Genomic DNA, 12,880 nt, shown 5'->3' with positions numbered 1-12,880 from the left:
ACATATAAACTCACTGCCCCCTAAGGTTCCTATCTAATCTTTCGAGTTGCTCTTGTCAATTTGATATAGATAGGTCTCATACAGATAGGTTTCAAAAGAGCATAATTTTAAAATTTCTAGTAAGCACATTAGGGGGAAAAAAAACCAAACTAACAAGAAACAGGTAAATTAATTTTATTTTGTTTAACCCAATAGGTCTGAGACGCTATCATTTCAACATGTCATCAAACATAAAAATTCCTAATCAGATATCTTACATTCTTTTTTTGGTACTAAGTCCTTGAGGTCTGGTGTGGATTGAAGTTCCAGCACGTTGCCATTCAGACTACACTTTTTAAGTGCTCACTGGACTAGTCACAGGGGCTTGTGGCTACTGTAGTGGACAGTCAGGTCTAAACATCTACAGCTTTGGGGACCACATGACCTGGACTCCTAGGAGAACCTTAATTTCATGATTCTATGCAACTCACAAGGTAGGTTTTTTTTGTTTTTTTTTTTTAAATACAATCCAACCCAAGGTTTAGCAGAAGGAGGGAATCAGAAAGCCTTGTATCTGAAGCCCTGTAGCCCCATGTATTAGCTCCCTGGTTGTGGGGGAGACCTCCCAGCTCTCTGAGCCAGCTGCTTCACCTGGAAAGAGGCCTGTCCACTACAGTAGCCACCAGCCTCTGGACTGTGCAGAGGTTATTTCTGATCCTCAAAGAGCCAGGCATGCTTCTTGTTGTTGAGCTGTTTTCCTCTTGGGATTCCTAATAACCACCCTGTCTCCCCAGAGCCTGGGCCAGGTGCTCACTGCAGGCCCAAGTGCGACGAAAGGTTTAGAGAGCACCATCCCAGTGTATGAAAGCTGTCATGGCTGGATTGGACCCAGTGAACAACAGGGAGATTAATCTGAACTATGTTATCTGTGATTTTACTTCTTTTTTGTTGATATAATTGGGGAAAAAAAGATGAATTCACCCAAAATTAAAAAAAAAAAAAAACTCCCACCTCCCAAATTTCCTTTTTATCTATAGAATTGTTTGCCAGCTAAGCGTGTTGTTGTTGTTGTTTGCCGTCAAGTATATTCCAGCTCATGCCCACTTCTGGTACATGTGCCTAGAAATTGTTGGTCCCCCTAAGTCTACAAATAAATAAAAAAATAAACTCTCTAACTTCATTTAGCTCTAGACAAAATGTGAAGCTGATTCATTGCGCAATAAAACTAACTTTTCCTTAGTAAATTAACCAATTGCTTACTGTCAATCCTGACTCATGGTGTCCTCATGTGTATCAAAGAACTGTGTTCCACAGAGTTTTCCAGGGCCAATTTTTCAGAAGTAGATTGCCAGGCCTTTCTTCTAAGATGCTACTGGAAGGACTCGAACCTCTAACCTTTCAGTTAGTGCATTAACTGTTTACACCACTCAGTGACTCCTTTCTTACAAATAACAAAAACCAAAACCAAATCCATCGCTGAAGACTCGCAGCAACCCTATAAGACAGGGCAGAACCACCCAGAGGGTTCCCAAAGCTGTGATCTTCACAGAGGCAGACTGCCACATCTTTCTCCTGTGGAGCAGCTGAAGGGTTCAAACCACCAATCTGCCAGTTAACAGCTGAGTGCTTTAACCACTGCACCACCAGGGCTCTTTTCTTAGCAAATATGACCCCGAAGTACCTGCAGTCCAGGGAAGAAGGCCTGCAGAGAGTCGATCCAGGTGTTCATCAGCTGCCCACTAAACATGTTCACATTGACGTAGAGTGGGGGGTCTCCCTCTCCTTCGTTACAGGCCTCCCGACTGCAAAGCCAAGCAGAGCGTTCAAGGGTGAGGGCGAGATCACTGGCAAAGGCAGCCGTGCTCCTGGCTCTTGAAACCAGGAACCTTGCTCAAGCTCTCTTCCTACGGCAGCCCCTGGTAGCTTAATTTAAATGGAATCAACACTAACTACTCCTCCTAGCTCGTCCTTTAAGTGTGTGGAGATTGACGGCCACTACCTGTCTACACCAGACTCTGGCTTAAGATGGCCTCTACCACAGAATGAAAACCCTAGATTCTGCTATCTTAACAGGATTTCACTGTATTTTACAAAAAGCACTTTGACATTCAGGCTTAAGAACACTGCCAGCTAATAGGATTTGTTGTCGAGTACGGGTCTTTGTTGGATTTGACCTGAGCAGAGGAACCTGGTGATTTCTGTAGCAGAAAAAGTCTCTTCTCTACAGTAAGGTCCTACAACATGGGCTTGGAGGAGTCCATTAGAGCAAGACCCCACGGCGATCACTATTCAATTTAGTTTTGGGCAAAAGTGCCTGGACTCTGGCCAAACAGTCTCTTAACTCAAACACAGCACTCACCCAAGTGGTTAATGTGGAAATGAGTCTAAGAAAATCCTACCAAGCAAGAAGCTCAGTGGTTATAACTTGCACTGACTATCTAATGCAGAAATACATGCAAAGAAAGACCTTGGGCACAGAGAAATAAAACCAGGGCAGAAGCCACTGTAGCCCCATAGAGCTCTCTCTCTCTCATCATCTTGAATGCACAAAGGAGAAACAGCAAATAATTTTGTCTTAAAAAACTCAAAGGGAGAAAAATATGGTAATTGTCTTTGCCTTCATCAGGTATAAAAACCAATCCTAACAATTCTTTGCAAAGTGAAAGAACCAAAATAAGCCAAGAATTTTCCTGCATTATGGCCCCATCTACAATAAAGCCACAGTTAGTTAGCACAGTGATATGTCACCCCAGTGGCGCGCATGGCCCCCAACGATCCCCGCCTCTGGGTACTCGCTTCATAGTATAGTCTCCTTCCACACGGTGCCAGGGTTGGTCTGTGTTACCAACAAAATATGGCAGAAGAGAATATGGCAGAATATGACAGGACTAGGTCAGGAAAAAACACTGTGGCTTCCATTTTGGTCTCTCTCGCTTTCTGTCAAATCACTCACTCTAGGGCAAGCCAGCTGCCACGAGCTGCCCGCAAAGGGGTCCATGTGGCAGGGAACTGAAGTCTTCAGCCAAAAGCCAGCAAGGAACAGAAGCCAGCCAACAACCCCAAGTGAGCTGGGAAGAGGATCTTCCAGTCCCACTCAAACCCTGAGACGGCTGCAGGCCCGGCCAACAGCTGGACTGCCACCTCCTGCAAGGTCCTTAACCAATACCTCCCAACTAAGTTGCTGCTGCATTCCTGTCCCTCAGAAACTGTGTGAGCTAACATATTGGCTGTTTTAAGCCAGTTAAGTTTTAGAGTAATCTGCTACAGCAACAGAGAGTTAATATACCTCTTCACCCCCAAATGTCTAACAAATAGCTAAGATGGGGTGAAGATGAGGGCAGGGACGAACAGACCCCTGCAAACTTCTGTTGAGAAAAGTCTGAACATTTCAGAATGCATTCTACTTGCTTTATGGGCAACATAAAAGATGTTAAGGATTCTTACCCTCTCCTTAAGTAGTTCTGAATACTCTGATATGCAGCATTAAACATTTCTAGGTCTTCTTTTTCTCCAAAAAGAATGTAAGACTTCAAGAGGTATTCATAGAAGGAGTCCAGGCCAGCACCCAAGCCACTCTGCTTTCCAACCCAGTGGCCCGTCTGAATGTTCACAACATTGCCTGCAAAGACAAACACAACACTTCAGCTCCCAAGTATCCCAGCCTTCCACTTCAACCCCACTGCTCCTCAGCTCCTTTACTCTTGCCAGGTAAGAGAAGGGGTGAATGCTAGGCCCTTAAATTTCTAGCAGTCATATCAGTAGCATTGATAGTCTGGAGATCTAAGAAAATAGTATATATTTTTGACACAAAAATGGGGATAAACACTTAATGCAAAAGAAAAATAGGTTTGATCTAGCTTTTTCTGACTGACAAAGCATTTCAAAAGCCAACAGTGTTCACAGCCTTTGACCCAAATTATCCTAAATAAAAATGTTTTAAAAAAGAAAAAAGTTTTATGTTGTTCACGAGAAAATTTTCTATAAAATGGAAAAAAACAGAAATAATCCAAGTGTCCAACATCAGAAGAATAGTTAACAATTATGTGGCTTTTAAAGACAACTATGAAAACAAGGTAACAATCTGAAACTCTTAAATAACCTGTCAAACGTAAGGCAGAATAAAAAGTTTATGTTGCAATTTGAAAACTTACAAAAGTTGCATCTGCTTGAAGAGACTAATGGGAAAGTTAAAAAGTTAACAACTTGTGGTGATGGACTCATGGTGACTTTTTTTTACCTACTATAGGGTTGCTATGAGTCGGAATCGACTCGATGGCAACCGGTTTTTTTTTTTTTTCATTGTTAAGATATAACATATGTGTAAATAAATTTTACAATTTAAAGAATAATCCAAAATCACTTTTAAAAAGCAAGGGTTTTGCAATAATCTTCTGTGGCTGTGGAGCGAACAAATCAAGTAACTTCTAAATGCCAAAAAGAAAATATTTCTCAATATAACACAGTTCCATGAGACAAAAACCCATTTTATGACATGAAAAACAGTTTTTCACTCTCCTGGAAACCAGATTTCTGGGGTCCATGGCATTGGGGCAACACACCCAGGCCACTTGTCCTTAGATGCCCTTTTGAACTGTGGGTCTTGAAGAAAGTGGTTTTCTCAAAGTCACCTTTGAGTCAAAGAATGGTCTAGATAAACTAGTAAGACCATTTTTGCCTTGGGCGTTGTATTCTTTTGAAGAATTCAGTTTCGGAGAACAGAGACTCCAAAGGTCAGACTAGAAGTTATAGGGTAAATCAGTCATTATTTTAATTGTTCACGACGATGCTGTATGAAATCCTTCCTGACCACAAACTGTTGATCAGTTCTGTTCTAGCCCTTTTTCCATGGCAACGCTGATAAGATTTGGTCTAAGAATTCTGGAAGTTCTTCTCATCTTCAGAACATTTTTGAATCTCTAGTCAAAACTCAGATCTGCAAATTGTATGTTCAATAAACTTTGATCAGTTTCTATTATTGGCTTGATATGATTTTTATTTTAACAGGTAACATCTTCAGCTGACAAAATACTGATAATTATTGAAGATGACTGATGAGTCCATAGGGGTTCATTATTCATTGTACCTTCTCTCTACTTTTATATGTTTGAAATTTTCCATAATAATTTTTTTAGTAACATCTTGACCAAATGTTCTCAAGGAAAAAAAAAAAACACCTAATATAGGTTTAATCCAGATTTTCAATGTACTTCCAGATGCCTAGATTTTTCTAAAAGGAGAGAGCCACTTTACTAGTAACTCTAAAGTCCTATATTTAGAGCCCAATATTGAAGCAATAGAATCTGCCTCAGAGGCAGTTCTTTTTATAGCATCTCCATTAACAATTATTTTCAAATGGAATACGCCAAGGGATCCAAATCAGAAGGGAGCCCTCAAAGACAGCAAACGCACGATTCTTTCCCACCAAACCTTACAGCCTCATTCTAAGCAAAAGGCCACATAAAGAAGTTGGATATAGTGGACACTGAGGGCCATTCTTCCTGAGTTAATTTTCAGATCCAAGGGTACAAGAAAGGAGCACGGAGCATGGCAAAAGGAGAGAGGATCCGACGCAATCAGTCCCGATGGTGCAGGAAGGTGCCCCACACCTAATAATCCTGTGTCATTGCTCCGGAGGTTCCACAGGGCTTTCACGGCTCGCCTAGCCACCCACTCAAACGTGGAGTCCCCCAGCAGCCGGCTCAGAATCCCAAACTCCACCAGGAGGGAACCAGCTCCTGCTGTGCACGTCTCATTATTGCTGTCGGGGGGAACACCTGTCTTTAGATTCACCTGGAGACAAGAAGAGACAAAGGTTTTGTGGCAAAACTCAAGGAACCCGCAGGGCTGGAGGCCAGGTCATGGTCACCACCCTCGACTGATGAACCCAGCTTACTGCACTGTGAGTCAGCTCCTGCCTCCCACTGTACATCCACAACGAATACCAGAGTTACATTTCAAACACACAAACAAGACAACGAGAGTACCAGAGCCTTGTCTTATTCCTAAGAGCAGGTCTTAAGGGGATTATTATAATGCTATTCCTTGAGTTCTTTTCATGGTTCCACAAGCACCAGGCTTTGAGGTTGGAGACAAAGCCAAGTTAGAGAATCACTTACAAATATTAAGTGAGCTACTATGAATTCACTCCTGCTTGGTAAGCATAAACAAACCTAGGATGGGAGGGAGAGGAGGCAAGGCAAGATGACAGCCTGTTTCATCACTGCGGCTCTGTGGTCTGGTTACCTAAGAGGCTGACTCAATCCCCTGAGGAGTTCTGGGCTCAACAAATCAGATAACACGGGATACGACCTCATTCCAGATCTTGGGCTTAAATCAGCAGCTACCTTCCTGGTCGGTACAAGGCTTTGTTTGAAAGAACCTTGAGAAGCATTCAAAAGAACATTCACTGAGCTCCTACAATGTATGTGTGAGGTCTTTGGAGAAATATACCCAAGTCAAAGATGAGGCCAAAATCCCCACACTATTTTGTAGCTGGGGATATAGAACACACAGACTTAAGAATACTGAGCACAGGAACACAAATTTCTTCGGGGGAAGGATTAAGCCTGATGTGTCATTTTATGCTCAGCACACAGTAGGTGCTCAGTAAATGCTGAATGAATTAAAACACACCATATTTAGAGCCAAGTTTTCCCAAAGACAACGCTTCCCTCTGCTACCTCAGTCCTACTCTCTCCCCCAAATAAATTAGTAAACAGTTTTAATTCAGAAAGGGGGAAAACTGTTAAATACAACCAAAGCAATCTACCCACCCGAGGGTAGGGGATGCCTGTCTTGGTGTTTTCAAAGGCAGGAAGGAGTCGCACAGCCAGGTCGTGAGCCATGTGCAGCAATTCATTATCATAGTCCTTAATGGTCATGTCACCGAAGGGCTGCTTGGAGTCAGTTATTATTCTGTGGGCAGAAAGAAGGCTTCCCAGGACCCTATTGATAAGAATAAAAAAAATAATAGTAAGTCATGATGGATGTAAAAGCATACAATCCAATTCAGAACAACAGAGGAAGCCTCTAATTCCTGAGAGACTCAGAGGGACTTGACTGAATGGTCTCTAGAGGTCCTTTTCAGCCCTAATAATAAACGAACAGTTCTTAGTTAACCCCATTACTGAAAGGGACAAAGGGAATCACTCATTCAAGACTATTGAGAATAATCACACTTGAAATGTTAATTTATGTTTGGTAATCTTAATCATCTCATCAAAAAGAACTATGTTAATTCTTATCGGAATAAACACCATCTACTTTGATTTTGGTATTCTATGCCATGGACTGCCAGAAGAACAAATTTGTCCTAGAAGAAGTACAGCCAGAATGCTCCTCAGAAGCGAGGATCACGAGACTTTTTCTCACGTACTTTGGACATGTTATCAGGAGGGACCAGTCCCTAGAGAAGGACATCGGGCTCTGTAAGGTAGAGGGTCAGTGAAAGAGAGGAGGAACCCTCAGCGAGACGGGCTGACACGCTGGCTGCAACAATGAGCTCAAACATTGTAACAATTGTAAGGATGGTCCAGGACCTGCAATGTTTCATTCCATTAGCACATAGGGTCAATAAGAGTTGGAACCAACTGGACAACACTTAACAGTAACAGTGATTTTAGTATTATTAAATAGCATTTGATTTATCTCACTTGGGGAAAAACGGAGCCATAAAAGAAACGGAGAAGCGCAAGGCAACCAATACTAAGAGACCATAAGTAACTTCTGTCGTTCTGACTACCAAGCAACTGATGAACTTCTTCAACGCCTGGTCAAGAGGCAGGGTGAGAAGGAGAGGGAGGAAACCACCTGCTCAAAGGTAGCAGGCTACCAGCTCAGATCTACGTCCATGTAGACCCTGGCCCACTCCGATGGTCTGATGGGGACTGGGACATTTTTCAGAACAAGTATATTCATAACTTTAGTTTTAAATAAATATCACATTTATAAGCTGGAATTCACACAGTTAGTACAATTTGCAAAAAGTTTAGGTGAAATAGGAAAATAGTCACAATACACTAAGCTATAAAAGCAAGATACAAAACTGTGTGTACAGCATGTTCCTAACACGTTAAAAAAAGAGACAGAGACAGATTATAAGAAGGAAATGCGCCACAATGGTAAACAGTGGTTTTCAGTGGGTGGTAGGTTAGATGGGAAACTCTCTCAGAAATGTGCAGGGGCTTTCCTAGGACACAGAGAAGGACGGATATAAGACCAAATGTAAGGAAACCACATTAATTTGCATTAAAGGGACACCAATCTTACCCCCATTAAAGCATAGGTGTCTTTCTATTTAGCCCAAAATGTAAATACTTTGACACGTCAGTTGTTCCAGGTTTGATAAATATAAAAACGAAACACGAACATGGTACCCATAAGGTCTACATGGGTTCGGTTTCAGGATGTTGTGGCTGGGAGATCCGTACAGGAATTTTTCTCCTTATACACACACAAAAAAGCCCTCAATCCACTTTAGTTACTATTTTACCTTATTGTGGCCTCAAAAACTTGGACGGTGGAATCTCTGTCAAATGAAACTGTGTTGATCACTAACTTGACTGCTTTCTGGAACTCGGATGAATTTCCCATTATCTTTAAAAAGAGGAACACAAACCATTACAACAGCCTGAAGTGAAACTGAGGCTATGTGATCTCAGCAGCTGGGCCACTCCGTCTAAGTGCCTGATGTGGCCTTGCCCCCCATAGAAGTAGAAGCACAAAAGGTAGAAAAGCACACTTATTTCCAGAATACACCCCGTGACAGGTGACAAGCCCACGTCCTCCAACTGATCCAACTCAAGAATCCGCTCTCCTAATGACAAAACAGTGACGATAATTCCTCATAAAGTCAATAGCACTCTCCTCACCTTCCCCTCCACTCTCCCTCCAACTTCACTCTGATCTTATTTAACATGTGAGGCCTAAAAATTATGGAATGGGTAAAAATAAAACAGACAAAAACTGAAGAAACAAATAGGACTTGCCCTCTGCTCTGCAAGTGAATCACCAGTTTGGGTGCTTGGCTCCCGGTGGATCAAAAACATCTGGAGAACTGACTGACCTTGTTGCTTGTTATCCAGATGTCTTAAACACTGGGAGAAGTAGCAGCGATATCTTTTGAAGCACAGCATAAAACCAGTGACATAAACAAACAAAATATACAAATAATCAGCCCTAAGTCCTTTTTGGAGGCCTGGGGGTGCAGTGGTTAACAGTTACAGCTGCTAAGCATAAAAGGTGTGCAGTTCGAATCCACCAGCCACTCCTTGGAAACTCTACAGGGCAGTTCTACTCTGTCCTATAGGGTTGCTCTGAGCAGCACTGACTCAGCGGCAAGGGGTATACAATAAGTATGAGTCCTTTTAAGAAGTGATCCAAAGTCACAGTTCCTATATTGGGTGTGTGATATGATGTCATACAATGTCACCCTCTCCTATAAGAATTGCAAATTGAACATTAAATGTTACAGATTAACCTGAATTGAAATGATTTCACTTCTATTTAGCTTTGTGACAATCCTAGGACCATGATGATATTATAAGGACACACATACACACACACAAATTCAAGAAAAAACAATTTCATTCAGACACTACTTCTTCAAGTATGCCCTATTTCCTAGTATTTATTGGTCTTCCGTATCTGGGTTTGTTTTTGTTTTTTTGGTATTTTGCTGCAACATGCAGAACAGAACACAGATGATTCTTTTCTGGGTTTCAGTTCTTTCTTTTTAAAAGATTATGCAATAATGCTGCAAGTTGCATCCAATGGTCAGGGGATTACTTTCTTACAACTGTTAGAGCCTGTTTAAAATGTACGTTAGCAAGAGAAAAGGAAACCCTCAACAGAAGTAGCACCTGAAAAACAAGCCCGGCACCCAAGCACATGAAAGGCTGAAGAGCCTATAATGGAAACCACAGAGATGAGGCTGCTTCCTTGTGGACGTTCACCAGCAACAGTATCTGTCAGCAGCTGCAGATGCTCATTCGACCTCAGATCAAGGGGAGGATGGGGAAGGAAGCCAGCAGCTCTCAATTACATATTACAGTTTACCATTTTAGCCGGGTGGCTACAGAGCTCTGAGTAACCAGGCCATGAAATTCATTCACTTGGGTTTGGGAAAGGTTGGATAGAGCAGAAGGGTTAAATAGGTTTTCTTATTGGGGAATGTCTCAGAGCCTTTTAAGATACTGATAGGCTTTGTGGTTCTCCCGCAGTGGAGCCAAAAAACCAGTTGCCGTTGAACTGATCCAACTCATGGCAAACCCGGGTGCGAGAGAGTAGAACTGAGCTCCAAAGGGTTTCCGGTGGCTGATTTTTCAGAAGCAGATCGTCAGGCCTTTCTTCCAAGGCACCTCTGGGTGGACTCAAACCTCTAACCTTCCAGTTAGCAACTGAGTGTCTTAACTCCGTGCACCACCCAAGGACTCCAACAGTGGGATGAACATGCAAATTTCAAGATTATCTGGGAACAGAATTCTTCCTTCAGGGAGCATGCCTTTGGGAGCTGTGTCAGGAAATGCTGAAAAAAGTATGTGTTCTGTGAACAAATATCTATACCCCTATTATACACCAGACACCGTGTTAGGTGTGAAGGGGAGTGCAGTGAATACACATAAGGTCTCTGTACTTGAGGAGCTTGGCAGAGGGATAAAAAGACAAAATGGGGCACCAAAGGGGAGCCGAGGGGGATGGGGTGAGCTTTCCCTATACTATATATGAGTCACAGGACTTTTTTTTAAAGCAACACCTATAGGCTGAGTCACCCTCTGGTGTTCTCAACAAGTCAATTCTAATTAACCTGAACATACTTGTCTGTGCGCACCTTGCTCCGGGATGCTGGATGACGGAGGCAGAATAGCAGTAATTTACGAAGGAGATGCTGGAAAACTGAAATGTATTGCAGCCACAGCTGGTTGAGTAGATGTTTAAGAAAGAGCCCTGAATTTCCTACTAGCCAAGGGCCTAGTCCCATTTTTGCTACTTATTTATAAAATGAGAGTGACTTCTCAGGCTCTTTAGAAAATCTAGTCATTCTGTTGCTAGCAAGGCACAACGGTAGTGCAGTCTTAGCCAGCATTTCCCCATTGTAATCCCTGACAGAGAGCTTTAAACTCTTCGCAGAGAAGTTAAGAGTAAGCGATTGTGGGATTTGGGCTAGACTGCAGGAAGAATTTTCTCATGGTAAGTGCTTACTAGACAATGGAGAGCAAGGAGGATGGCAAATCATCTTTCCTGGGGAGTTTTTAAAACAAGGCTGGCAGTCCTTTGGAGGCTGTCTCTGAAGGGGCAAGGTGATGAAGCTGACCATACACACAGGTGTGTCCTGATAATAAGTAACATTCCTATAGTGTTTTACTGTTTTCAATGTTTCTGCAGATCTGCCCAAAAGTCTCAGTTCCCCAGAGTCAATGAGGAAACCACAGGATGAGGAGGTAGGGGCAGTGTCCAAGTCACAGCCATGTGTGGAGTGGGCAGTATCCACGAGACAATAAGGAGCAAAAAAAGCGGAGCGTTCACAGACAGCGTCCAAACACGGGCTGGCACCAGGGCTCAGCCCCGCTCCTGGGAACCACTAGCTAAGTCATATTTCAGGGTACCTTCCGCTTTGTGATATCATAACTACAGAAACTGGAAGCATTCGTGAAATTCTCTAGGGATTCCTTCAGGGAGTGAAACAGTGGGAAACAGGTCCACTAAAAGCAATCAAATGTTTCGTCTCCATTTTTTCAGGGCAACTTCCCTCATTTAATCTCTGATGCTTTTCCTTTTTTCCCCATTAACGTCAATAAAATAAATAATAGCTGTCAATACATTTTGAGTAGCGGGTTCTCTGGAATTTGTGCCCTGGGGGAACCCAGGGGTAATCAGCTCCTAAACATCTTACTTTAATTAATAAGAAGAAAATAATAATAATAATAAGGCTGAACACTTACTGCAAGAGTATCCAATGCATCAACAAGAGTCAAGGAGTAATTCCCCAGGACATCATTGATATTCAGATTTGAACTGAAAAAGAAAGAAATTTAAATTAAACAGAGTAGTTTACTTTTTGAAAATATATCAAAAAAGAGAGAAAGAAAGAAAACTAAACATTCCTCAGAAGCTAAAATTGCCAGCCACTCTACTTATTTAGGGACTCATGGGTGGGCCAATACGGCAAAGATCTCTCTGTCTCTAATATGATGGCTTTTACAGTGTCTCTTAGTAGAACTGAGTCACAGAAGCAGAGACACAGGCAGTAGTGGACAGAACTTCAGCAGGAAGCCATCTGCCCTCTCTGAGACAGTTTTATCACCATAAATGATCTCTTTTATCCTGTGAGCTTCAAAAAGCTCTGATTTCACAGTCATTAGGAACTAACAGAGATGCTATCCTCTGACGTACCACAGGGTCTACCTAAAACTTCAGTACAGAAACTGGTCACTCAGCAGACTGCGCAGAAACACGTTACCTTCAGTTAGCCTGAAGATCACTCTCCTGTCCTTCGGCTTCGGGGATAAATTAACTTCTTTATAGCATTCCTTCACTAACACCTCATCCAAAAATCCCCACTATTTCCATTAATTCTGGGGAGATGTTTTTCATGTGAACCCAGGCAGGAATCAGGGCCCTTTTCTGAACTGGAGCTACATAAACGTTTCTGCCACACAGCGTCTCGCATCCCCATAATCAACACCAGGTTTTGGTTTTAAAACAATCTCAAGAAACCAACTTCAGGACTACCATGAGGGTAAAGCTCCTTGGTCACTCCGGTATTTTCTTTATAGAGGCAGTCCTGGAGTCACGTTAAAATTTTGAGTTAAGTACATACAATGGTTTGTAATAATGAACACACACTCCTTTGTGATGCTCAGGAAAACATCCTGCAGTTTGGCAGTGTTTAAGTGTCTTATAT

General features: G+C 42.3%; 1 protein-coding gene across 1 annotated transcript in view; it reads right to left on the bottom strand.

Moving 5' to 3' along the window:
• Nucleotides 1–12,880, bottom strand: part of EDEM1 (ER degradation enhancing alpha-mannosidase like protein 1) — a 41,501-nt gene that overhangs the window by 11,902 nt on the left and 16,719 nt on the right. Inside the window, exons 2-7 of the mRNA XM_049861691.1 lie at nt 11,919–11,991; nt 8,471–8,574; nt 6,753–6,924; nt 5,586–5,769; nt 3,424–3,598; nt 1,661–1,781 (exon numbers count right to left, since the gene is read on the bottom strand). Coding sequence (XP_049717648.1) covers nt 1,661–1,781; nt 3,424–3,598; nt 5,586–5,769; nt 6,753–6,924; nt 8,471–8,574; nt 11,919–11,991 — 829 coding nt within the window. The remainder of the gene's footprint in view (nt 1–1,660; nt 1,782–3,423; nt 3,599–5,585; nt 5,770–6,752; nt 6,925–8,470; nt 8,575–11,918; nt 11,992–12,880) is intronic.

Source organism: Elephas maximus, chromosome 20 (genome assembly GCF_024166365.1).
Source record: "Elephas maximus indicus isolate mEleMax1 chromosome 20, mEleMax1 primary haplotype, whole genome shotgun sequence".
Lineage (NCBI taxonomy): Eukaryota > Metazoa > Chordata > Mammalia > Proboscidea > Elephantidae > Elephas > Elephas maximus.
This window is presented reverse-complemented; position numbering and strand designations above follow the sequence as displayed.